Source organism: Neovison vison, chromosome 2 (assembly GCF_020171115.1).
Source record: "Neovison vison isolate M4711 chromosome 2, ASM_NN_V1, whole genome shotgun sequence".
Classification (NCBI taxonomy): Eukaryota; Metazoa; Chordata; class Mammalia; order Carnivora; family Mustelidae; genus Neogale; species Neogale vison.
In genome coordinates, this window is record NC_058092.1 from 42932631 (window position 1) to 42958540 (window position 25910).

Here is a 25910-nt window from a genome sequence, read left to right on the forward strand (position 1 = left end):
CCTTCTCAAGTTACTTGCATGTTTCCATCATGGAAAAAACCTGGGCTGTGGAAAGGGATAAACCTGGCCATTTTACTGAATCATTTCTCCTTTGTCAGGTATCTCCTTACCTGTGAATGGGGCCAACAGCAGTCCTCTTGCAGGGTTATAAAGCTTGGAGAGTAATGTATGTGGTACAATCAAGATGCAGCAGCAGAAGCCCATGAAAGATCCTTTACATGAGCCATTCATTCATTCAGGGCATTGGCAATTTAAGTTGAGTAAGTGGTCCAGAGTCTGAGTGATACATCCTTCTCCCTGTCCAGTAGGAGGGCAGCCAGGCAAGGTATCTGTGGGTGCCCTGCCCACAGGCTAGAGCAGGTATAGGAACAGACAGCCTTGTAGGGGCAGTGGAGGTGCCAAGTACCACCTAAACCCGGCCCCACTGCGGTCTACCGCCAAAGCCCCTGGCACAAAACTGTGTTGCTTCAGCTGCTAGTAGTTAATGCTCCTTTACTTGGAAATGTTTTCAGCTCCTGGGAGCAATATGGTGCCGCGAGGGCTCACTGCCCAACCCCCTTGTCTCCCGGCGATTGAGATCCGCATGCACCCAACTCCCAGCCCAATTTACCGTCCTTCAAGGCTCACCAGGCTCTGGGCCCAGGGTCAACGTGGGCGTGGGGGGAGGGGGAGATTGTCGGGGAGGGCGGGGAACTTTTCCCGGAAGGGGCCCAGCCGGGTCTTGGCTGGCGGCCCCGTTAGCCACGGCCCGGGACCCCAGGGTGGGAGAGTGAACAGAAAGGTACTCGTTCCTGGGGCGGTTGCAAAATCCTCAGTTATGAGGAAGAAACTGGGCTTAGAGGCACTTTGATGAAGGGGCCCTCTCCCCTGCCCTCCTTTCAGGTGCTGGGGCCCAAAGCGGGTGCAGTTACCCTGCGGAAGGCGGGAACTAGGAAGCCTTGCGGGTTAGACACCCCGCCTTCCCAGCCTCTTGGTGGGGGTGGGAGGGCGTGGTACGTGGCCCCGCCGGGGCGGAGAGGGGGAGAGGGATCGGTGCGGGGGCTCTGCCTCCCCGGGAAGGGGCGCCCGGCCAAGTCCACGCGGGTAGGGAGCAGGCCCTCTCCCCTCCTCGCGCCTGTGGGGACCCTACGCCTGTGTCCGGAGGAGGCCGGCGTCCAGCAGATGCACGCGGTGTAGGGGGGGGCGGGGGAGAGGCGGGGAGGAGAAAACCCACAACAAAACTTGCGTCGCCGAGCTCACGGCTCGACTTGAATGGAAGGAGCCCGCGCCCGCGGAGCGCAGAGACTCGGGACAGCGCGGACCGCCGGCCGGGCGCGGCGCGGCGCGGGGGCGCAGCAGGTACCCGGCGAGGGCGGCCGGGTGGGCCAAGGGGTCGGGGCAGAGCAGGGGCGGCGGCCTCAGAAGTCCGCGTCCGGTCCGGACGGCTTCCGCAGCTACCCTCGGCGGGGCCGCCGCACTGGCCCCCTAGGTGGGAGCGGTGCACCGAGTGCGCGGCCGAGAGCTCCAACTCGGGCGTGTGACCCCTCCGCGATCGCGACCCGGGCGGGGGCCTTTTCTCCTCGCCGGCTAGAGACTGGTCCCGGCCCCCGGGCCCCCCCGCTGCGCACATCTGGAAAGAATCTGAGGGCGGATGGGAGTGGGGAGTGGAAGGACGCGGGCGGGCGACAGGGAATGTGGGGGCAGGTGGAACTGGGGAGGGGCGTGGACCCCCGGACTTAGACGCGCGTCTTTCTACGTCAGCTTACCCCAGCTACTTCACCCTGCAACCTGGTTACAGACGGAGAAACTGAGGCCTAGGGAGGGGCCGAGGTATGCTTCTGGGAAGCGTGTACAGGTGTGGCGGAGCCCCGGAGACCACCGCTTGGACGCGCTCGAGGCTCGGCTTCCCAGCCCCGCGACGCGCACTCGCCCAGCCAGAGCTCACAACTGGCACCTGGTGTCCGTCTGTCTGTCTACGCCGCTACCTCCCCGAGGGGACAGCTGGACTGCGGGTGGGGTGGGGGGGACACGCGGAGCGAGAAAAGCGAGGTCGGCGCCCTCCCTCTAAATCGGTGTAACTCCCAGGTTGTTGGTCCTTGAATCGCCAGACTTGGGGGCAGGGGTAGGGATGGTTAGAATACCTGATGAGCCGTCAGGTGGAAGAGGAGGTGGCGGCGGCGGCAAGCTCCGGCCGCCGCGGGGTCTCCGGGTGCAAGGTAGTTGCACCGGGAACTTAAGGAGAGGAGCAGGCGCGGCTCCGACCATCCCTGGTCCCCAAGGCACAGAGGGATGCGCTTCTGGCACTTGGAATGCATCACGGATCTGTTGAGGCCCCCCTGCAACCTCAGTGGCTGCTCTTAGACCTCGGGCGGGCGGGGGTGGGAAGCGAAGCTGTGGTCTAGCGGCTCTGAGAGGCACCACTGCTGTGAACCGCGAGAGCCTCTGGGTGGTCATGTCCCCTTTTAGGTTCTGTGGCCCAGTCTCCTCGAGCCTCACACTCAGGGGCAAATTAGGAAATGTTAAGATTCATGTGGCTGTTTTCACGAAATCTTGTGGGAACATACTTTGCTCTATCTGAATCTCAGGGAATGGGTGACTAATGGTGGCACCTTTAGGCCTGTAGAGTCATACATAAGATCTCTGACCATGACCTGCCTGGTCTGCTTGATGGCTCCTTATCACCAGCACCTTAGCATAGTGGCTGACACCCCCGGAGGCTTGGACCTCCAGCCCTAACCTCATCCCGTCTCATCCTGTTTACCCTTCTTTAAAGGCATCTCCCTCTTCCCCCATCCTGTGGAGTACTTTTCCTCCCCCTTGTCTCCCTGGAGAGCTCGGTCTCGGCCTTCAAGAGCAATTCAAGGCTCTGGGCAGGAGTCAGAAAACACGAATTCTAATTCTGGCCTTAACTTCAACATACTAATCTGTAAATTGAGGGGGCGAATCTTTTCCAACTCTGCTTTTCACAAATTCACTTCTTCATTCAGCAAGCATTTCCTGAGCACCTGTTTCATGCCTGGGAAGTCAGAAAGGATTTGCGGAATTGTGCAGGGAGCCAGGGTACTGTGGGCGCACTGAAGAACTAAAGACAGTGAGATGCAGCCCTCTGGGGCCCAGCACAAAGTGGGTGATTAGTGAACTTTTACAGTATTTGAGTGGAGAAGGAAGGTGCTGCTTGGGGCGGAGGATCTGTGTCCTGATTTGGGTCTCCCTTCCCTTTCCTTATTCTAGTCTTTTTTTAAAAAAAGATTTTATTTATTTATTTATTTATTTGACACAGAGAGAGAGAGAGAGAGAGATCACAAGTAGGCAGAGAGGCAGGCAGAGAGAGGGGGTAGGAAGCAGGCTCCCCGCTGAGCAGAGAGCCCGACTCCGGGCTCCATCCCAGGACCCTGAGATCATGACCTGAGTTGAAGGCAGAGGCTTAACCCACTGAGCCACCCAGGCGCCCCCCTTATTCTAGTCTTGCCTTAATCCTCCACTTAAGCTCTTCTGGGCCCTGAGGTTTGGTTCCCCAGGGGTGGTAGGTGGGGTGAGAGGCAGTAGGTCCCAGGGACTTCCTCAGTAACAGCAACCCTGTGTGTGTGTCACACTTGCTGGAGGCTAACATCAGATGGACATGTCATTTCATTTCATCCTCATGAGGATTGCCCAGGCTAGTAAACGGAGGCTCAGGCGATGAAGTGACTTATCCAGACTCACACAGCAGTCAGGAGCGGAACCCATGTCCTTCTGTTGCTTGAGTGCTCCCCCTGAGAAAGAGCTCACTGCAGGCCGAGCTGCTCCTCTCACTGGCCATTTGCTGTCCCAGTGTGTGAGTTCCTCACTGGGGGGCTCCTCACTCAGGATGTGCAGAGATCAGGGCCTGGCCTCCTTCGCTCTTCTGCACACAGCCCCCAACGTGGCTGAGCACACAGAAGGGGTTTTGGGGGCTAATCTCGCTCAACATTCTTAGAACAACAGCAACAACAAATTGAGACTCAGATGGGCCATGATGTGGCCAAGACCACACAGAAATCCAGGTGGTAGAGCTAAGAATGCCAGCATCCCAAGGTCCAGAGGAGGAAGTGGGACCCTCCAAGCCTGGTGTGTTCTTTCTCCCTCTCCTGTGAATCCAGCTCCTCCTTCCCATCCTAGCACCTCTCTCTGCCCAGACCAGGCTTACTACCCCTCACCTGTACCATTGCACGGCCTCAAAGAGCTCCCCACTGCTCCATCCATAAACCTACCTATGCTACACTCCTGGGGCAGTGACTCCTCATCTTTCCTAAGATCTTAAGATAAGGATCACTCTCCTCAACCTGGCTTCCAAGTCCCTTCTTGGCCTGGGCTGCCCACCTGCATCACTCCCCATCCCAACACTCAGCAGACACTCCATGGAGCTTTGTGGAGGTCACAAATGGGCTCCCTTGCACCTGGCTCTTTGTACCTGCTGACCTCCTTACTTATGTCACTCTTCCCCTTTTGCTGGATATTCGTCCTTCAGGGCTAGATAAGGCATCACTTCTTCAGAGAAGCCTTCTTGACCCCAGACATGGTTAGCTCTGCTCTGGCCCCCTGTGGACTCTAGCTTCCCTCCATCACACCTCTGATGACACTGGGCTTATAATACTCAGTGTACACCGAGCGTCCATGCCAGGACTGTTTGATAGAAATAGAATGTGAGCCATAAATGCAAGCCACATATGTAATGTGAAGCCACATTAAAAAAATAATAAAACAGGTAAAATTAATTTTAGTAATTTATTTTATTTAACTCAATTATTCAAAATGCATAATCAATATAAAAATATTTTATAAGATATCACTAATATTAATAATGAGCTATTTTACATCCGTTTTTGTACTAGTCTTTGGAATCCATGTACACTACATTTTACACATAGAGCACCTCTCAGTTTAGACTAGCCACATTTTAAGTGCTCAGTAGCCACATGTGGCCACCACATTGGAACGGCAGGTGTGAGCTTCTTAAGGGCAGGAACCAAACTGAGTGGTCTGTCTGGGCCCTTTGTGCCCAGCTTTGGTTGGCCCAGGGAAGGGCCCCAGGGTGAACTCTGCTTCACCACTTGACAGCTGAGTCATACTGACCAATCCAATTGGGCCTCATCTCCCTCATGTATGAAGTGATGGTGATAGCATTTTCAGTATGGCTCATAATGTTAATATAAATTACTTTGACAGAGACAGTGTATAGATCTTTACAGATACAAATTAAAGGGGAGGGTGGAAAAACTAGCTGGTCCAGTGAGTGCACAGAATATGTGGAAAGGATCCTCCTCCCTGGCCCCCTGCCCTAATGGATTTGGGGTTTGGGCCTGTACCCACACTCCCCCTCCCAGAGCCCTGGTCTGGAGTCACACAGATAGGTAGGGAGGTGGACTCTGGTCTAAGGCTGATGGCTCTCAGGGGCTGCAGGCTGTTGAGCTGGTTGGGGGTAGCAGGGGAAGGGTTATAATGTGCGTGGGGGTGATGGGCTGTAAACGGGTTGAGGATTAGTGGCCTGTTGGGTCAGGGATGGGGCAGCAGGGGTGTGGTAGGGTGGGCACGGGGCCAGGCCGCAGCAAGTTATGTCCTGCTGCCACCTGATCCCTGGGTCCCAGGAGCTGTGTGTATGCGCTAGACTCCCTGGTTTCCTGCTGGGATCAGAGTCTGCTTAGGCCTCCTCGACCTACGTGGATTCTAACTAGCCTAGATGCTGCCCATCTTCTCTGTCCTCACACCTTTCTCTCCGGGGCCTCAGAGAGCTCACTCAGTCTGGGGTGGAGGATAGGGCAGGAGTTATTGTACTGGGCTCTGCTGCCCCCTCCAGACTGAGGGCAGGGAAATTTGCCACCTCACTTGTGTTCCCTGGGCCAGCGCAGGGCTGAGGGCAGACGAGACCTCACCTTGGAGAGCTGGCCAGGCCAGCGAGTGACACAAAGCAGTGTCTGAAACATCGTAATGGCCACAGGGCAGCCAGAATTCATGGAAGGCTGGAATCTGCAAATCTGTGGGGAGCTCAGCCTGGGGCTGGACTGCAAACACAAGCAGGTTTTGGACAAGAGAAAGGGAAGAAGCAGGGGCTTCTGGAGTGGGCCGTGCCCACAGATACAAGTGGTAGGAAGAGCTAATGTTTATTGAGCACTTACGGTGTACAGTATGTGCCTCTCTCTGTCTTGACTCTCACAGTCTCGCCACGAGGGCAGCTCTGGTAACCTCCATGGACAAGTGAGGAAGCCGAGGTTTAGTGGGTGACAAAACAGAGCCAGAGCTGACTACAGCCCCAGCTGTCTTGCTCCCACACCAGCCTTCCTAACCAGACATTGGCAGCGGTGGCAAGCGCCCCATTTCCCTAGGCCCAGCATCTCAGGCCTTTCTAACTGCTGTGTGGACTGTGGTCCCCAGTCTAGTGCCAGGGCAAGGGCCTCAAACTGACACACACACCCCTACCCCCCTGCTGCCAGCCGGGCGCAGGGCTTAGCGTGCACCTGCGTTTGTAATTGCCATGGCAGAGTGACGGCCACACCTCAGCCTCTAGGAGGCACCAGGAGCTTCCCATATGTGACCATGCCAACCCCACACAGATGCTGTGGTTTGGGATGTATGGTCTGCAGGGTAAGATGGGGGAAATTGGCTCCGGGGGGTCATAGCTTCTAAGTGCTGGAGGGGAGCTCAAACTGGGGTCTGTGGGACTCTAGAGAGTCCGTGTACCCGAGCTGTGGCCTGTCACAACTTAGTATTCCCCAGAGATGTTTGCTAAGTGAGTTTCTGTAAAGAGAACTCCAGGGACCAGCCCGGAGCCCAGCTAGGCCCCTGCACTGCCTAGAAGATGGGACCCCTGCATCTTCCTCATGGCCTGAGGCCAGCCCCAGTCCCCCGCCTGTGCTGCCTTAGGGAACCATGCTGGGGAGTGGTCTCTCGCAGTCACCTGCACACAGCAGGCCAGCTGAGGGTGTAAACAATGGGAAGAAGGGACTGGGAAGGTCCTGGGAATGGTAGCAGCTCCACTCAACTGAGGCCAGCTCTGTGCCGACTCTGAGCTGCACCTCTGCCCAGACCCTGAGAGTGGCTCACCACCCTCTGTGGGAGAAAGACACCTTCACATATCACAGTCCAACCCAACTCATGCCCCTCCCTAGGGAACACAGTAACAGAGAGCCCTTCGACAGCTCAGGATCTTTACCAGGAGCTACAACACTGATGTTGGTTCTTAAAGTTGCTGACTGCACAGAAGGGCAAGGCATTACAGGCAGAAGGAACAGCATGTGCAAAGGCCTGGAGAGAGGATCTACTAGGCAGACTTGTATACCTGGGTTGGGGGTATTGGAAGAGAGACAGGCTCAAGTCCGGAACATCCTAGAATCCCAGGCCCACCATGGCCCTCCCTGTAGCTCTGGAGGATGGACAGATGCCCTGTGCCAGGGCAGCAAGTGCTCTGCAAAGTCCCAGCCAAGCCCTGCAAGTCACAGTTCGTCCTGGGCCTCAGCTTCCCTGTCTGTGAAGTAGGGGTACAGATTCCTTGGGGGCCAGGCCCGGTAAGGGTTGCTGACTTGCCTCCTGATGACGGATAGGAAAGTGGGGAAGGGAGGGTGGCAGTCAGCAGATCAGATTGTGCCCAGGACCCCAGGAAGGCGCCATTATGACCTCTGTGGGCCCTTGCCCTGTGTCTGCTGTACCCGCAGGTACCATGGCCCAGAGCAGGACACTGCTGCTTCTCTTGCTGCTGCCACCGCAGCTGCAGCTGGGACTGGTGGGCACAGCGAGGTCTCCAGGGTTTGGCCGAAGTGGTACCCACAGCGTGAGCCCTGACGAGAATGAATTTGTGGAGGAGGGTCCAGTGCTGGTGCTGAGCCCCGAGGAGCCAGGGCCTGGCCCTGTTACCATCAACTGCCCCCGAGACTGTGCCTGCTCCCAGGAAGGTGTTGTGGACTGCGGTGGCATCGATCTGCGCGAGTTCCCGGGGGACCTGCCTGAGCACACCAACCACCTGTCCCTGCAGGTGATGCGGGCCTCACAATAGTGGCCACGGGGCTGCCCCCTACACTTGCAGCTCCTGTCCCTGACGCCCTGCCCACAGTCCCCAGCTCATCCAGAAGCCCCAGTACTTGTGGCTCCCCCCGACACAGTGTGCTAGGGCGCTCCCCACTCTGACGCCCCGTCACAGAGTACTGTGCTATTACACCTGCCTTATTCCACCTGAAGGAGTCAGGGCTGAGACCCCTCAGCAGAGTCAAACCCTGGGAAAAATGGACACAGAGCCGTCTGGCAGCTGACCCTCTGAATGGACAGGGTGCCCCAGATACCAGTGCAGGCCAGGAATATAAGAGAAAGGAGACCCCGATAGGGTGCTCTGGGGGCTCAGAGGATAGACTAGTCTCTGGCTGGAGTATAGGCTAGATTTTGAGAAGTGGGACACAGCATTCTAGGAGTGCTGGTGCAGCCACGACCAGTTCTGTGTGGCCCAGGAGCCCTGGGGGAGCGCGAGGGGCTGTTGTACTCATTCCCAGAGGTCAAGCCCAGTGAAGGGAAAGGGACCTGTCCTTTGTCACCCAACCTGAGGGGTCCAGGTTGATGGTGAGGGGGCCCAAGGCCAGGGTAGCCTATGAGGGAAAGGGACACAACACTCATTGTTGGTCCATCCACTCATTTATTCCTAAAATGTCTCCTGGATACCTGTGCTGCACCTCTGGGGCTGGGTCAGGTGCTGCGCATGGAGGAAACACTCAGACAGTCTGCGGGGGAGGCAGAGATCTAAACAGGTCAAGATAACAGCTGGAGACAGAAGGCTAGTGCAGCAGGGCCCGGAGCGGCTCCTAATCCAGCCCCCAATCCAATTCAGGAAGGCTTCTGGAGGAGGTGGCACCCCACCCAGGTTTTGAAGCCTTCCAAAAGGAGAGAGGACCACAGGTTTTTCCCCCTTAAGAAAGGGAAACCAAAGTAGTTTCTGGCTTGGGGTGAGGAAGATGGACTGGGGATGCCTGTCACCAAGTAGGAACATGAAGGGAGCAGGTCTAGAGCAGAGATGCACTCCAAGTTTGCACTGTCTATAAATGCCCATGATGGGCTTCTAGAAGGTGGGACCTGCTCTCTGTTGTGGTTCCTGCCAGGCCTCCCATGCTTAGACCCAGCCCTGGCCAGCCACAGGTCTATCTGCATGGTGGAGAACCCCAAGGGAGGTGCCCAACAGAGGGACTGGCTCCTGGGACTGGGTGGGGGTGAGCCTCTACTGAGGCAAGAGCCCTGGGCCTCTAGTGAGGCCCCCTCACCACCCCTGTCCCCTGCTCCCAGAACAACCAGCTGGAGAAAATCTACCCCCGGGAGCTCTCCAGGTTGCATCGGCTGGAAACTCTGAACCTCCAGAACAATCGCCTGACTTCCCGAGGTGAGGAATCCCCCAGAACCCCAGGCCCGGGACACCAGGTGGGGCACCGGGCGCCCATGGGAAGAGCTCTGCTCTGAGGACCCAGGGATATGGGAAAGAGTAGGGCCAGGCTGGCAGCAGGACCCCATGGGCAACAAGGCTCCCTCTGGTTACCTGAGAGCCCCCCCAACCCCGGGCGTGCCTGAGTGCTTGGTGTCGGGTCAGGGGACAGGCTTCAGAGAAGCTTCAATTCCCAGGACCTTTGTCAGAGACTCATAGGTAGATTCACAGAAGGCCTTTAAAATCAAAGAGCTGTAGAACCCTCCAATTGTAAAAGGCTGTTTTTTTTTTTCCCAATACAAACACAATTTATGATTATAACAAAAAATTTGGAAATGTAGAAAATGAAATGGAAAAGAAAAACCTTACTCATAATTCTGCCACGTGGAGTTCATCAGTATTGATATTTTGGTATATTTCTTTCCATTTTTTTAAAAAACAGCTTTACTGAGGTCTAACTTACATACTGTAAGGTTTACCCAACATAAAATTACAATTTGATGAGTTTTGGGAAGTCTATACAGTTGAACAACCTTTGCCACATTCCAATCTAGTCTTTTTTCTTTGCATTTTTAAATTCCTAGTGAGCTTATAGGATAGCCACGATAATGACTGTAACAGCTTTGTTCCCCTTTGCAGTTAGGTCAGCAGCGTCCTTCCTGGGGCTGGACACTCTGGGTGGCCATCACTTTTCCCAGTGGCAGGAGGGTGTTCCCCGAGGGTGGAGGGTGCTGCACAGTTTATATAACTGTTCCCTCTCCTTAGATACTTGGGTGAGTCCCAGCATCTGAGGGGCTGGGAGAACGGAACTGAGTGTCAGAGGCCAGCCTACGGACTGGAGAAGGGCCAGGTTGGCTGGGCTCCCAGCGACAGTCGAGTCCTGACACCACATCTGCCTGCTGGGACGGGGGTGGGCCAGGTGGTGGGGAGGTGCAGGGGCCCCTGCCCTGCCCTGCGGCTGGGTATCAGGAGGGTCTGTGACCCCCTTGGGCTGCACCTGAGGGGAGCACTCCTTCCTGGTGAGGAAGGGCGGTGCTGGGTCCTCTGTCCTGTGGCCTGACCTGATGAACACCCATCCCCACTGGGGTAGCCCCAAGCAGGTGAAGGATTGGTCATTTCTGAGCCCTTTCCATCTGCTCCTCAGAGCCGGGGCCCCTGCGAGCAAGGGGAAAGAAAAGGGGGCTGGGTAGGCCTGCTGGGACTGGTCAGAAAGGGATCAGAACCCAACCTGCCTCGAGGGGGAGCCCTCCCCAGTCCTGGAAAGTGGGGTGGGCCTTGCGGGGGTTGTTGGTGGCGTGCTGTATGCCCTGTAGCATCTCCTTCATCCAGGGCTCTGACCGATGCCTGTCCTTTGAAGGGCTCCCGGAGGAGGCATTTGAGCATCTGACCAATCTCAACTACCTGTACTTGGCCAATAACAAGGTAAGGGGCCCCCTGGTGTCTGGGGCTGAGCTCAGGGAACTTTTACCAAGGCCTTTTCTAGGGTGGCAGCTGGGTCCACATTGCTGCTCAGATGTTGGCCCTGGGATCAGAGTGGCCAGATAATGAAAACAGAGGCCCAGGGCTTACAGAAGTGTAGGGGGTGGCAGCTCATCCCCACCAGTGAGGGGCTACTTAGAACACTTCCTAGAGGAGGCGGCATTTGAGCAGGACCATGAAGGGTAACAGGACTTCAGCCAGGGGCCCTAAGGGGGAGGCACTGCTGAAGAGACAGCATGAGAAGAGGCAAATAGGCACCCAACTTCAAAATAGTTGGTGTGTCCCAGGGCTCTGTCTTGGTTCCTTCCCTCTGAGTTCTCTTGAGGTGACCCATCACCTCCCTGGGCTTTAGTACCCATCTGCTTCATGGCCGTGTCCAGTGGCCATCGCAGCCCTTTCTACTCCTCCCACTCGAGACTCGAATCCAAGTCTGAACCACACATCCTGGGTGCTTTGCTCAGCCACACCCCGTCCCACTGCAAGCCCTTGGCTCCCCTCTGGCCCTGGTCCACAGCCCCCATCTGGACAACCCTGTCTCCTCATTCGCTGCTCCTTCTCCTCAGAGAAGCCAGAGAGACCTTTAAAAATCACCCTTGTTTCTACCCCTCCATCCCCTGTCCCCAGCCCAAACACTCCTGAGGCTTCCCTTCCCACCCAAAATGAAAGCCACGCTTCTCCCCCATGGCCTGTGGTTGGAGGGCCTATGTGTGGGCCTCGCAACTCCCATTCCCACTCACTCCCTCTACTCCAGCCCCCAAACCAGGCAGCCCCCAACGGGACCTATGCTCACTGCCCCTGCTGCCATGGGTGCTCTCCCCTCAGATGGCGTTAGTGGTGCCTTCATGCCTTAAGTGTCCCTTGTTCCCTGAGCGCCCAACCCAGTTGTTCCGTCTTTGGTCTGTTTTAACTTGTCAACCCTATCCTATACTTTTGTTCCTTGTTCGTTGTCTTCTCCACCAAGATGTAAGCTTTGGGGGTGTGGGGATGGGGACACTTCCCTGTTTTGTTCCCCAGGACATGTCCAGCACCGGGAACCAGGACTGCAGTGTTGTAGACTCAGGGCCTATGATTGAATGAATGAAGGCTAGACACTGGGCCGGGGGCGGGGGTGTCTGGGGAGGTGTGGGTCCTCACAGTGACTGCACGGAGGGTCTGTGCTGGGGAACTCTGAGGGGAGAGACCAGGAGGACAGCAGGACAGGGCAGGGGCCAGGCCTAGAGGGCTTTGAATGTTCAGGGTTGGGGGGAGCCATGCAAGTTCTGTTTTTATGTTATCAGGGGAGTGGGATGGATTTCCAGTTGAGAAAGATGGCTCTAGTTGCAAGCAGGTGACAAATTAGAGGGGCCCAGGTGGCAGCAAGACCAAGTCTGCCTCTGCCCTCCATTGGTCTTTCTGCCCCAACTCTTCCTTTCCAGCTGACCTTGGCACCCCGAGTCCTGCCAAACACCCTGATCAGTGTGGACTTTGCTGCCAACTATCTCACCAAGATCTACGGGCTCACCTTCGGCCAGAAGCCAAACTTGAGGTGAGAAGTCAGACAGGGGCCCTGGGCTCCGGCTGGGGAAGAGGGAGGAGCTGAGACAGACAGTCCCAGCCCTGAGCAAGGCAGAGAAAGCCCAGACAGGCCCTGGAAGAGGGGAAGGCTGGGAAGGGCAAGCAGGATGCCCCTGGCTCAGGGCTGTGGGCATGGGTATTGCCTGGGGGCTGCAGGATCTGAAGCCTGAGAGGAATCCTTCCAGGAAACAAGATCAGAGAGTGATGTCTATGGACTTGTGGGGAACTGGGCAAGGGTTTTTCCCTCCTTCCCCAGCCTGTGGGGGAAGGAAGCATCTTCCAAGAAGCAGAGCGGGCCCTCACTGAGAGCTGCTTTGGGAGGAGTGAGGCCTCCTAGCAGAGGTGTGTGAGCAGGGCAGAGTGGTGCTGGAGGGTACTGCCAACCACCAGTGCTGCTTCTGTCCCTGGATCTGTCACCTCGTTTGATTGTCTCTATGCCCCAGAGGAGCCAGGGTCACTGTACATGGTCCCATCCCACTGATGAGAAGGCTGAGGCCCAAGAGAGGTCACACAGCAAGAATGAGTTATATCTTCTATATTTAGAATATCTACTATGTTTAAATACCTGCTATTTCTCTGATTTCTGGTCTTTGCTCCTTCTCATATGTTAGCGCATGATGGCAGGGTCCTGTTGGTTGCGTCCACTGCTCACATCTTTGGAGTCTAGAACAGTCTTGGCCCCTAGGGACACTCACTATATATTTGCTGAATGAGGGAGAGGTTACTTCCTCTGTGCCAGGCCCTGTACTGGACACTTGAGACAAAGAGGTGGCAGGGATGGTCTGCAGGAAGGGTCTTCCTGCGGGAAGGGAAGACAGGGTCTTCCCTGTCTGCAGGAAGTCCCACAGAACTCAGAGGCAGCTGTGTGGAGATGCCAGGCAGGGATCCGGGGCTGCCACAGTCAGGGAGTGACTGAGAACTGTTGAAGGGTGTGGAGGAGCACAGATGAGGGGGAGCACAGATAGTCAGCTGCCACTGACGTGTGCGGCAACCTCCACTGGTCCCTTGGTCTCCTTGCTGTGTATGGGGCACTGGATTAGGTAGGGTCTGGGTTTTTCAAATGGAAAGAATGTACCCTTTCTAGGCCCTGGCTCAAACTGAGCAAGGTCTGAAGGCTCACCAGATAAGCTGGTGGGCAGGGGGGGCCTGGGCGAGGGTGAGGACCTTTGCCTCGTCCCTCAGGTCCGTGTACCTGCATAACAACAAGCTGGCGGATGCCGGGCTGCCAGACAACATGTTCAACGGCTCCAGCAACGTGGAGATCCTCATTCTGTCCAGCAACTTCCTGCGCCACGTGCCCAAGCACCTGCCGCCCGCCCTCTATAAGCTGCACCTCAAGGTGGGAGGGAGAACGTGGGGAGGGGCAGCAAAGAGCAGGGCCCTGCAGTGGGGGAAGAGCCCCTGCCTACTTAGGCCCAGTGGTGAGGCAGTGGGGCCTTGGGCACAAGCCAGAGGGCACAGCGTTTGCTGTGGAGAACGAGGCAGACGCCTAGGTACACGGCTGTCGATACCATAGGCACAGTGCTCCCTGCCCGGGCTTCTTCCCCTTGCTCCCCAGGTCCCTCTCCATGTCTCGTTCCCAGGCCCTGCCCTCGCCCCTTGGCTGTCCCTCATGCTCCCCTCCCAACCATCCCACCCCTCAGAACAACAAGCTGGAGAAGATCCCACCAGGGGCCTTCAGTGAGCTGAGCAATCTGCGTGAGCTCTACCTACAGAACAACTACCTGACCGACGAGGGCCTGGACAACGAGACCTTCTGGTGAGCCCGCCTGGGCCCTTCCTGGGAACGCAGCACCCGGGAAGCTGCTCCCCAATTGGCAGCCATCCCTGTCCCACATGCCCTTCACCCGCCTGTTCCTGGCCAGCTTCCTGGAGAAGGAACTTTGGGGCTCCTACCTCGGCTGACATGTCTGTCTTTCTTTCTTTCTTTTCTTTTTTTTTTTTTTTTTAAAGATTGTATTTATTTATTTGACAGACAGAGATCACAAGTAGGCAGAGAGGCAGGCAGAGAGAGAGAGAGGAGGAAGCAGGCTCCCCGCAGAGCAGAGAGCCTGATGAGGGGCTCGATCCCAGAACCCTGGGATCATGACCTGAGCCGAAGGCAGAGGCTTTAACCCACTGAGCCACCCAGGCACCCCCCTCCTTTTTTTTTAAGATTATTTATTTGACAGAGAGAGAGAGACAGTGAGAGAGGGAACACAAGCAGGGGGAGTGGGAGCCCCATGCGGGGCTCAATCCTAGGACCCTGGGATCATGACCTAACCCAAAGGCCGATGCTTAACTGGCTGAGCCACCCAGGTGCCCCTCTACTGACGTGTCTGTCCCTGAGAACTAGTGATATGTAGAGAGAAGACCTGCCAGAATGCCAGTGAGACATCTACAGGGACTGGCTTCTTGGTACAACGTTGAGACTGGAGCATACTTGTTGAAGGCAATGAGGTGCCACTTTTTAGGCCCAGGGTAGCCACAAAAGGCCTTAAACGATTGGTCTTCAGAGGCTCTCCTTTGTGTTAGAAACCACACTAGATTCTTCCCACACCCAGAAAGCATCGAATCACCCCCAAGGAGAGGCTGGAGGGGACTAAGGTCCCCCGGTGGGTCAGCTGGGGGCAGAGCGGTTCCCGGGCATCTCCCTCGGGAGGAGTGGCGGCAACAAGCACCCTGCGGGCCTCTGCCCACGCCCCACCGTCCTCCGTTCTCTGCCGCAGGAAGCTCTCCAGCCTGGAGTACTTGGATCTGTCCAGCAACAACCTGTCACGGGTCCCCGCCGGCCTGCCGCGCAGCCTGGTGCTCCTGCACCTGGAGAAGAACGCCATCCAGAGCGTGGACGCCGACGTGCTGACGCCCATCCGCAGCCTGGAGTACCTGCTACTGCACAGCAACCAGCTGCATGCGCACGGCATCCACCCGCGTGCCTTCCAGGGCCTCAAGCGGCTGCACACGGTGCACCTGTACAACAACGCGCTGGAGCGCGTGCCCAGCGGCCTGCCCCGGCGTGTGCGCACGCTCATGATCCTGCACAACCAGATCACTGGCATCGGCCGCGACGACTTCGCCACCACCTACTTCCTGGAGGAGCTCAATCTCAGCTACAACCGCATCACCAGCCCGCAGGTGCACCGCGATGCTTTCCGCAAGCTACGCCTGCTGCGCTCGCTGGACCTTTCGGGTAACCGGCTGCACACCTTACCCCCGGGGCTGCCGCGCAATGTGCACGTGCTGAAGGTCAAGCGCAATGAGCTGGCTGCCCTGGCGCGCGGGGCGCTGGCCGGCATGGCCCAGCTGCGTGAGCTCTACCTCACTGGCAACCGGCTGCGCAGCCGGGCCCTGGGCCCCCGGGCCTGGGCCGACCTGTCCCATCTGCAGGTAAGGGGGTGGGGAAAGAGGCTGGGTTGTGCCCATGTGGGGTGCTACTGCTCTGGCTGCCCTGAGCCCACCCATCTTGTAGGCTCAGTTGAGGGGTGGGCAGGAGGACCTGGCTTGCGGGGGGGTGGGGGGGAGCAGCTAGACCAAGGAAACAGTAGGTATAGCTGGCACACTGCGTGCAGCAGTGAGTGGCTGGTATGGCCAGGCTGAGCTCAGCCCCTGCAGGGACAGGCTTTAAGAGGACTGTGGGGGATCTGGGGAGGTCATGGCTGCAGGGAGGGTCCCACAGTCCAGGAGGACCGGGGCGCAGGGCCAGTTCGAGGACACGAGAGACAAGCTCACCCACCTGAAGGCTCAGGAGCAGGTGACTAGGAAAGGCTGGGCTGGGGGAGGGGAGGGCGGGAAAGCCTGGGAGGCAGGCTGACTCACAGGGCGAGGAGGGCTGGAGGAGGCGACCTGAGGGTTGTTGGGGGGCTGCTGAGTGAGTGTGGCTGCTGTGGCCACAGTCTGAGTCAGTCGGGGTATCTGGCTGTAAGCGAAAGGTCCCACTTAGTGAGGACCGAGAGGGAACTCGAGTAGAGAAATCTGGGAGTCAGGGCCTAGATGCTGCAAGGTTAGGAAGTGCCCCCATTCTGCTGCCCTATGGGGGGAAGGGGGCCCCTTCCCCAGATGTTCCCCCTCACACCCCCACCTTGCTCCACGCTCTCTCTCAGGGTTGTGCTCAAATGCACCTACTTGGGAGATCTTCCTTCACCAGCGGTCACCCTCCTCTGCTTTGTTTTCCTGCACAGTCCTCATCCCTTCTGGGCATCAGGTCATCTGTCTGTTCGCTTGTTGCCTGCTTTTCTGCTAGAACAAGGGGCAGGCATTTTATTCTGTTGGGTTCACTGCCGGCCCTAGGGACCTGTGTGTGGTAGGCTCACAGTCCCCGTATTTTGGGAGAGGATATCCGAGGGGAGGGGAGGAGAGAGCCCTCCAATTGGGCAGTGGGCAGGCAGGGCTTAGCCCTGAGGGTGGATCAGGGTGGGAGCTGGGGGTAGACAGCTGGCCCCTCAGGAGCAGCTAGCTGGGGTCTCTCCTCACCCAGATGGCCCTGCTGAGGGCCAGACACCGGGATCCAGCTGCCTGGCCCAGGCCCCCTTGGTTTGTCCTCAGGAGCCTGGATCCCATTGTCCTCTCCTCCACACCTGCTCCTCCTGCTGCATTTTCTAATTCACTGAAGGGGCTGCCCAGGGGAGACCTGGACGCTGCCCCTGATACCCCCTTTACACACCATCTGCCCCCCAACACCCATTGTTACTGAACTCTCCCAATTCTACCGTCACACGTCTCAACTCACTTTTCTCCATCCCTGCTGCCCATACTTCAAGCCAAGATATCCCCATTTCTCAGCTGGACCCCAGCTCTATAGGAGCTCTCCACTCCCATACCCCATATGCAGTTGGTGGGTTCTTGCAAAATTCATGCTCACCTTCCGCTCCTGCTCAGAACTCTTCTATGGCTCCTGATGGCTCTTAGAATTCAGAACAGAATCCTTGCCACAGTTGTCAGAGCTGGCCTGCCTCTGCTCTGGGCTAGGCTCCTTAGTCTCCGAGGCACACCCGGCGTTGCTCACCCTGGCCCCACTGCGGAAGCACAGCACCCTGAAAACTCACTCATTCATTCCACAGCCTGTCCCAGGCCTCCACCATGTGCAGATATAGCTGCCCTAGAAACTCCTGGCAGGGAGTAAGACAGATGGAGGGTCTCTATTCTCCTGGAGCTTGTAATACACCTAGGACTTAGTCCAGGTGTCATCTCCTTCAGGAAGCCCTCAGTGATGGGCAGATGTGGCCTGGGTGATTCCAGTCAGGGATGAAGTGTCTGGTGTGTGTGTGTGGGGGGTGGTTCTTTCTCACACTGTTGGATGTTTCTACAAGCAGCTGTCTTCCTCCCCCGCTTCAGAGCCCCCACTTGTACTGGCTGCTGTACTCCCCTGATGCAAGGCTGGGTCAGGCCACTTCCCTGGGTTCCCTCCACACTGCCCAGTTACACCAGCTGTCATCAGATTTTGTGTCCATCTCCCCCATCACCCTGACCTCCGATAAGGTCAGCATCTCAGTGGATTTTATATCGCTGGCCCCCGTGGGCACCGAGGATGTTTGGGATGAATGAGGAAGTGTAAGAGCTGTATGGAGGGAACACAGTGGGGAGCAGGGAGCCCTGCTGGGTAAGGAGGGTGACAGGGAGGCTCCCCAAAGTGTGTAAAGCTTGTTTTCCTCTTGATTCTTTTTTTTTAAAGATTTTTTTTTAATGTATTTATTTGACAGAGAGAAATCACAAGTAGATGGAGAGGCAGGCAGAGAGAGAGAGGGAAGCAGGCTCCCTGCTGAGCAGAGAGCCTGATGCGGGACTCGATCCCAGGACCCTGAGACCATGACCTGAGCCGAAGGCAGCGGCTTAACCCACTGAGCCACCCAGGCGCCCTCCTCTTGATTCTTGAATCTTGAGTCATAGCTCCCAGTTTCCTGACCCTGAGCCCCAGCCTGTTGGTGTGAGGAAGGGAGATTAGAGATGAGGGAATGCACCTGTGTTGCACAGGTGTGTATCAGAGCGACTGTGTGCTGATGGCCTGAGGGAAAGGCAGGGAACTGGGCCTACACATGCTTGGGTCTCTTGTGTCTCTTGCCTATGGTGTTTGCTCATCCCTGGGGAAACCACCCCATTTCCCTGGCCTTCTGCTGCTTGCTCTCTAGGCATGTGGTGACTCTAAGACCGGCCAGCCTAGGACTGCCTGCCATGCTAGGGTCACTGTGGGCCTCAAATCCTTGCTCCCAGCACCTGTCCATGTGGCCTCTGAAGTCCCATGAATGAGCAGCCCCACCCATATGAACCCCCACCCCTACCGTCCTCAGACCTGAGGATGGATCAGGGTGGGAGCTGGGGGTAGACAGCCGGCCCCGCAGGAGCAGCAGACCAGTGTGGGGATATTCAAAGCCTGGAGGATCCCTGACCTCTGCCCTTCTGGGGTCTTCAGTCTGATGGGGTGACAGGCAGGCTAAGGAGGAGGGACTGTGCCACCCACGTATCTTGGCTGTCAATGTCTGTGGAAAGGCAGCAGGAGCTGGGCAGGACATAGTTAGAACAAGGGTTTGGGTTTCAGCCTTACACAGGCTGTCAGGCCTCGGACAGATCTCTTAAAACCTCTCTGAGCCTCTGTTTCCCCACCTGGAAAATGGGGCTAGTTCTAGATCCCACCTCACAGGCTTATCATCAGGTTTAGTTAGACCAGGGGGTGGGTGGGATCCTTGCAAGATGTTAAGTGCTTTGCCTCCCCTGGTCACCCATCCAGCTGCTGGATATCGCTGGGAATCAACTCACAGAGATCCCGGAGGGGCTCCCTGAGTCTCTCGAGTACCTGTACCTGCAGAACAACAAGATCAGCTCCGTGCCTGCCAGTGCCTTCGACTCCACACCGAACCTCAAAGGGGTCTTTCTCAGGTAGGGCTCCTGGGGTCAGCCTGGCTCTGGCAGGAGAGCTGAGGCTTCTGGAACAGCTCCAAGGTAGAGGTCGGTGTTCAAAGCAGGCTCCACGGCTGACTGGCTGTGTGACCCTGGGTACGTCCCAGAACCCCTGTCAGCCTCTGTTTCCTCAGCTCTCAAGGGTGGAGACAGTCCTGACTAGGCCTGGTGGGGTTTATAGGTTTGTAAAAGGGCTTCAGAAACCTGGACAAGCCGTGTGTGGGGGCATTATTGATGTTACTGTGGCAGGAAGGGGTACCCGAGAGCATGGAGACTGCTGTGCCCATAGCTGGCCGGGGTTGAGTCTGGGCCCCAGACCCAGGCCAGCAGATGGAAGTTGTTCAGGTCCTCGTGAGCTGTGGGGGTTTAGAATTATTATTTTTTAAGACAGAGAGAGGGAAAGGGGAAGACAGAGGGAGAGGGAGAGAGAGAGTCTTAAGCATGCTCCATGCCCAGCGTGGAGCCCAAGGTAGGGCTCGATCTCATGACCCTGAGATCCTGACTGGAGCCGAAAGCAAGAGTTGGACGCTTAACCGACCGAGCCACCCAAGTGCCCCTTGAATGACTCTAATGGGGGAGCCAATTCCTCGGGACAGCAGTCAGGATGGTTCTTCCCAACATCCTACCTAACTACTCCCTGGACTCAGAGAGAAAGGGCAGATTCGAGAAGGCAGAATGTGCACCTCCAGGGAGTTGGTGGCCCAGCAGGCCCCAGGCTGGGTGGGGGTACAGTGTGACCCATGCGTTGGGTCCTGTGGGAACTAAGGCACAAAGAGTTGAGGCGGCCTGATATCAGAGCCCAGCCTCTGCCTCCCCTCAGCCTGAGTGCGGCCCTGGCCCAGTTTGACCCTGGCCTTGCCTGTGTGCCGCTCCACACCAGGCTCCAAGGTAAGCCTAGGCTGGCAAGCCTGGAGCCCCAGGCCTTGGGGTTAATCCCAGAGGGAGGTGATCCCAGGCAGAGAGGAGTCTGTCACATCCCAGTCTTAGAGCATTTGCAGATGGGAGCCTGCCCTCACTGTAGGAGATGAGTGGCCCAGGGTCCACCCTTCCTTCCCCTGTAAGCTGTAGGCACACTGACATCTGGGACTTGCATGACGAACCTTGCTTCTCAGCACTGCCCCCCTCCCTCCACCCTTTTTGTGCTGACTGCACTGTCTTCCTGGAGAACTGTCCCCTCCTCTTTCCCTGTTATGGTGGGGGGGTGGGGACTCTGAGGGCCAGGCCTCCCGCGCTGACCGCACATGGCTGCCCGCACAGGTTTAACAAGCTGGCTGTGGGCTCTGTAGTGGAAAGTGCCTTCCGGAGGCTGAAGCACCTGCAGGTCTTGGACATAGAAGGCAACTTTGAGTTTGGTGACGTTTCCAAAGACCGGGGCCAGCTGAAGGAGGAAGAGGATGAGGAAGAGGAGGATGAGGAGGAGGAGGAGGAGGAGGAGGAGAGGCGATAGTGACAGGGTGAACCGGATGTGACACAGGTAGGTGGTCCGTGTGGGGGTGCACTGACCTCTCCCCATCAGTGTCCTGTCCCTGACCCCAGTGTGGGCCCTGGGTGAGGGGCTAGCCAGCCTGTGGGAGGCTGGCACAGGCAGGGGCCTCTCCAGAGCGAAGAGCGACCCAATGGGACATGCACATGGGCTGCGATGGTGGAAGCAGGGAATGGATGTGGGGGCCCCGGAGGAGGCTACCGCTGTGACCCAAGCCGCAGGTGATGGGGGACAGTGAGGATGCACTCAAGCAGATGGCCTGAAGGGGCTGGGGTGGTGGGGGGGAATGCACAGACTCCAGAGGCCAGAGTCCGTCTGCCTGGCATGAGGTGAGACAGAAGACAAGCCCCCGGACCTCACTCCGAATCCCGGGTGGATGATAGTGGGGGGGAGCAGATTTGTTGAGGTGGTAGAAACATTGAATTAGAAGGCCTAGGGGGTCCTAAGGCAGCAGCCCAGGTGTGGGCTGGATATGTGGGTCCAACCATCATCTGCCTGGAAATAGTATGAGGCCACAGGAGGCTGGGGGAGCTCACCTGACGAGAGTGCAAGGCCATGGCCCACTGCAAGGATGCCTGCAGAAGGGGCTGGAGGGAAGCAGCAAGGGAAGGAGGTAGGAAAACCCTAGCTGCCATGGAGGGAGCTTATGCGCATGTGCAACACAAGCACCCCATGTGTGCACACGGTGCACCAACACCCATGTGCCCATGTTCACACGTGTGTCTAAACACACATATGATCATCCAGAGCACACACTTGTGGAACACACTTGTGGACACACAGGCACGTGCTCCGTGGGCCGTTCGCAGGTGCTGGGCAGGCACAAGCATGCACAGACGAGGACGCATGCATCCCCACGCACAAGGCCCTTAGAGAGAGAGCAGCCACATCAGTGCTGCTGAGGGGCAGCGGGAGGGAGCCCCATCAAGGACCCACCAGATTTGTCCACTAGGAGCTCAGACAGGACCTTGTGGGGGAGGGGCCTCAAGGGCAGTGGGGGTGGAGGAAGTTGCTGTGAAGGGGAAGACCCCCAGAAGGGCCGCACCTCTGTCAAGAAATTTGGCTGTGAAGAGATGAGAGGGTGGCCGAGGGAAGGGGGTGCGAAGTTCAGGGGGGGCTCCATTTCCCTTTGCCCTTTGCAGAAACAGAGCCTGTTGGAGTGCTGATGGGGGAGGGGCTGGCCTGGATGAGGGAGTAAAAAACGTGAGAGAGGAGGGCAGGGCGAAGCTAGCCCCACGGAGACAGCCTCCAGTGGCTTTGGCAGGAGGGTCAGTGCTTCCTTGGGGACAGGAGGGACGGAGGACCAAGTGGCTGCAGTCACACACAGGTTAGTGGCTTGGTGGCTGGACATGAAGTCACATCAGCCCGATGCCTTCTGCCTTCTGTTTTCTCTGTGCAGCAGGAGGTGTTCAGCTGACCGGGGTGGGTGTGGAGAAGATGGACCATAGGATCCATCCGTGGCGGGGTTTTTGGCCAGGTGTATGGGACAGAAGGGTAAGGAACAAGGATGTTGAGGGTGTTGGCAAGAGAACGACTGCAGTCATGGACCCCGGGGGTCAGTCTGGGAAGGGAAGGAGGTGTAGACAGGAGGGTGGGTGGGCAGGGCCTCTGGAGAGGGACTTTGGAGAGTGGGCATGGTGCGGTGAGTAGCCAGGAGGGGAGCCATGGTCAGAATGAGCTGAGCTGGGGACGGGGTCACAGGGTCAGGCTGTGGCTCTGGGAAGGGGCCCCCGGGGCCACTGTTAGGGCACTGACTTAAAGGAGGGGCTTGGGTCAGAGAGGAGACTGCAGGGTGGTGGTGAGGACCCCATGGGTGGATGACAGAGGGAGGTGGGGCTGACAGAAGGGTGTGCATGGGGTTGGTATCCTAGCTCAGAGAACAGACCCAGATGCCATGCTTGGGAATCCCCTTTCTTTGCTGCGGGGCCCACCAGGAGAAGGTGCCTCCTCTGCAGGCATTGTCCTCAAGCAGAGCCGGGGTCAGGGATGGGGGTGAATCCTGAGGGGGCTGTGGAGTCCTAGGGTGGGAGAGAATCTGCCCTTTCTGGAGGCCCTTGGCCTCGGGCAGGTCTATTGAGTGGGGGTGCAGGTGTGGGGGCATAGGGGTGCCTGGAAGGGGCCCTGAGGAGTGGCCAGAGGGGCCCCAAGGCCCTCTAGTTCAAGAACACTGCCCAGTGGGTAGCCTGCTGGCTCTGGGCCCCCAGGGGCAACTCCCCTCTCCTGCCTGCGGAGTCCCCTCAGGGAGGCCCCCTAGCTCGAGCCACCTCCCTAAAGCCCACAGTTCCGCCCTTGACTCTTCCACCTGTTCTGCAGGATAACGGACCCCTGGACCCCTTTCTGCAGCACCTACCTGTGCCCTGTGAGCCCTGGTGTGCCATGTTCACAGACGTTCCCAGTGCCACCCCCACCAGCCCTGCCGCCCACCGCCACCACCACGCAGGCTGAGCACACAGTCTCCATCCCCACCTGCTCCTGCAGCGCCTTCAGCCACCCATGTGCAGGTACCATGACGCGTCTACACACTGCCGGCTTCATGGAGCCCACTGAACAGTTCCATGCCCTGCCCAGGCCCTCCAGTGCCATCATGTCCCTGGACTCACATAGACTTAGAGAAGGGTCTGACCCTGCCCTGGCACCCACAGATGTCTGCTCCCTTCACCATGGACCCACATGTGGACCCAGCCACTACCCCTGACCACAAGTCACATGTGAACAGTCCTCTGTGGCTTTGGCCACCAACATATCTTGCTCGAGCCAGAACCAGCCAGAACAGCTTGCCGTTTGTCCATCCAGAGGCAGAGTTTTCTTGGTGCTCTCTGTGGCCAGGGGCCTCCCACTCTCTGGAACTCACAGAAGCTGACTTTTGTTCCTCTTCCTGCCTTTGGGACTGCTGCCCTGGCCTGCTTGCCCTGGTCCCCAACTGCTGGGGCGGTCACTCCCTGCCATGCCCTGGCCGGCCACAGGTGCGTCTTTGATGGAGATCCCACTGAGGCCAGAGGCAGTCTCCTGGGGCAGCTGGGGCCCTGGGCAAGAGTGAGGTGGAGGGGCAGGGCCAAGCAAGGAGGAAGGGCCCAGCTGCCCTGATGACATACCTTTTTTTTTATTCTTTGGGCCTGTGGGGAGTTCTGGGTGCCTTTGGACTTGGAATTCTTTTTAAGAAAAAAAAAAAAAAAAAGATAAAAAAACCCTCAAAGCTGACTTTTCTTGTTACAGAAAAACTAATATAAAAGCATTACCCCTTTCTGGCAGCCCATGGCCGTGTCTGTGTATGCTTCCTGCCAGGCATTGGACTGGTGCCGGCTGGGGGTGGGCAGGACACAAGAACCTCAGGGCCTGTCCAGACAGGCACAAGTTGGTGAAGAGTTCAGTTGTTGGGCCCACAAGTCATCACACAGGCAGAGGTCCAGGGGTGTGGGGTTTAGTCACAGGGAAGGAGGCCTGAGGCCTGTGTGGCCCATCTGCTTGGTGGGGGTCGGTGGATCTGGCCAAGACCACCACACGGGGCTTGTGAGCTCACTCTGCACTTCCAGAGGCTGAGCATCTGAGCAAAGGACCTCCTGGCTTTGGGCCCCTCAGGCTCTCCCGGAGGACCACCTGCGTGCTGACGGGGGTGTCCCCAGGATGGCCGGGGTGGGAAAGAGCCTGGAGGCAGGCCCAGGAGATAGAGCAGAGTTTCCTTGGGGGCCCAGGTCTTTGCAGGCCTGACTGGGGAAGCAGTAATGAACATGCCTGGTGCTCCCACGGCCCCCAGTGGGGCCAGAGCTGGAACCCGGAGGGGGAGCACCTTGCTCAGAGCAAAGAAGGAACTCTGACGAGCAGAGCCGCCCCACAGTGGAGGGGTGCCCAGGAAGTAGTGCCCTCCTGCTCCTGGACACAGGTAAGCATGCTCCTGTTGAACCCAAGGGAGAGCAGACTCCTGCCTTGGGGTGGGCCAGGCTCCATTGCTCAAAGGGCCTTAGAGAAGTGACACGGGGAAGGGGTCTTTAAGCCAGTCCACATGATTGTGGGACTGACTGATAGCTTGACCTCTGACCTCTCTTCAGTGTTTAGGCCTTAATGGGGGGAAAGATGTTCCCATGGTAGACCCTTTAGCTCCTGACCCTGCAGTGGAACGGGGATCCTAGGATCAGGGCCCTTCATGGACTCCTCAGACTACAGGCCTGGGAGGAGGATAGGAAGTAGTTTAGGACCAGGAGGTGGGAGGGCAAGTGCCCTGCTGAGTCTCTGAGGGACTTTGAGATGCCCATCCCCACCCTCCATTTCAGGTCTCCTGGGGGTTTCTCTGTGCAAGACCCCAAAGCTGCATCTTCTCCCCAGAGCACATTCAGAACAGGCTGTGTGGCTGGGGCTCTTCCATGTCCCCTGTGAGCCTCCTGGAGGCCTCCTAGGGCTGAGGAGAATGAAGGATAGAGTCTGGAAATGTCTTTGGGCACGTCCCCTCCTGAAAGCAAAGCATTCACCAAAGGGAGCCAGACTATTTGAGGAAATTTGTCTCTCTTGTGGGGACTGTTCTCTGTGGTCTGTTCACACTATGGCTGTGGAGCCAGGCCCCCCAGGGAAACCATACTCTGCCTCTTGCATATGACAGCTCAGACAGGTCTGGCTTCATTCCAGCCCCCAGGACAGGCTCGTTTGTTCTCTGGCTTCCCTGGGCAGGCCTGTCTGCTGCCAGGCCAGCTAGACCTGTCTATCCTTTGGCTGCAGGGACAGGTCTGACCATACACTGGCTGCCCAGTCGGGCCAGTCTGCACAGCGACAAGCCGATATTAGCCCAATAAAGAAATGCTGGCCATGGTATGGTCGCTACGCCCACAAGACTTGAAAAACAAAATACCTTTATTTAGTTATCATGAATTTGCAAACACAGAAAGGAGTAGAAAATCTAACACTGCTTCATCAGAGGGCTGACCCCAGGGTCCCAGGGGCAGCTTGACCAAAGCATCCCAGGCCAACCTGCTTCCCTAGTCCTGGCTGGCCCACCTAACCCGTGGGAGGCTGCCCCAGATGATTCTAAGGGTCTCTGCGGCTCTTCTGAAGACATCCCCTCTCCACATCAGCTGAGTTTTGTGAGAGACAGCTGGTGGGATGGGCTGTGGCACGTGGCAGGCAGTGGGACTTGGCCTTGGGTTGGGCCATCCTCGGGGA

The 25910-nt window shown here is 57.5% G+C and overlaps 1 protein-coding gene across 2 annotated transcripts; it reads left to right on the plus strand.

Moving 5' to 3' along the window:
- Positions 1-769: 769 nt before the first annotated feature.
- Positions 770-24013, plus strand: PODN (podocan). Of its 2 annotated transcripts, none has more exons than XM_044238258.1 (11): positions 770-781; positions 7644-7960; positions 9250-9343; positions 10740-10804; positions 12277-12386; positions 13598-13754; positions 14059-14174; positions 15124-15781; positions 19113-19261; positions 20540-20756; positions 23079-24013. In XM_044238258.1, exons 2-10 carry the CDS (start codon positions 7649-7651, stop codon positions 20727-20729), a joined length of 1851 nt encoding a protein of 616 aa, XP_044094193.1. In that variant the 5' UTR covers positions 770-781; positions 7644-7648; the 3' UTR covers positions 20730-20756; positions 23079-24013. The 2 variants fall into 2 exon arrangements, with proteins under 2 accessions (XP_044094193.1, XP_044094194.1); XM_044238259.1 differs by lacking the exon at positions 770-781 and adding an exon at positions 1323-1338.
- The last annotated feature ends 1897 nt before the right edge of the window (positions 24014-25910 follow it).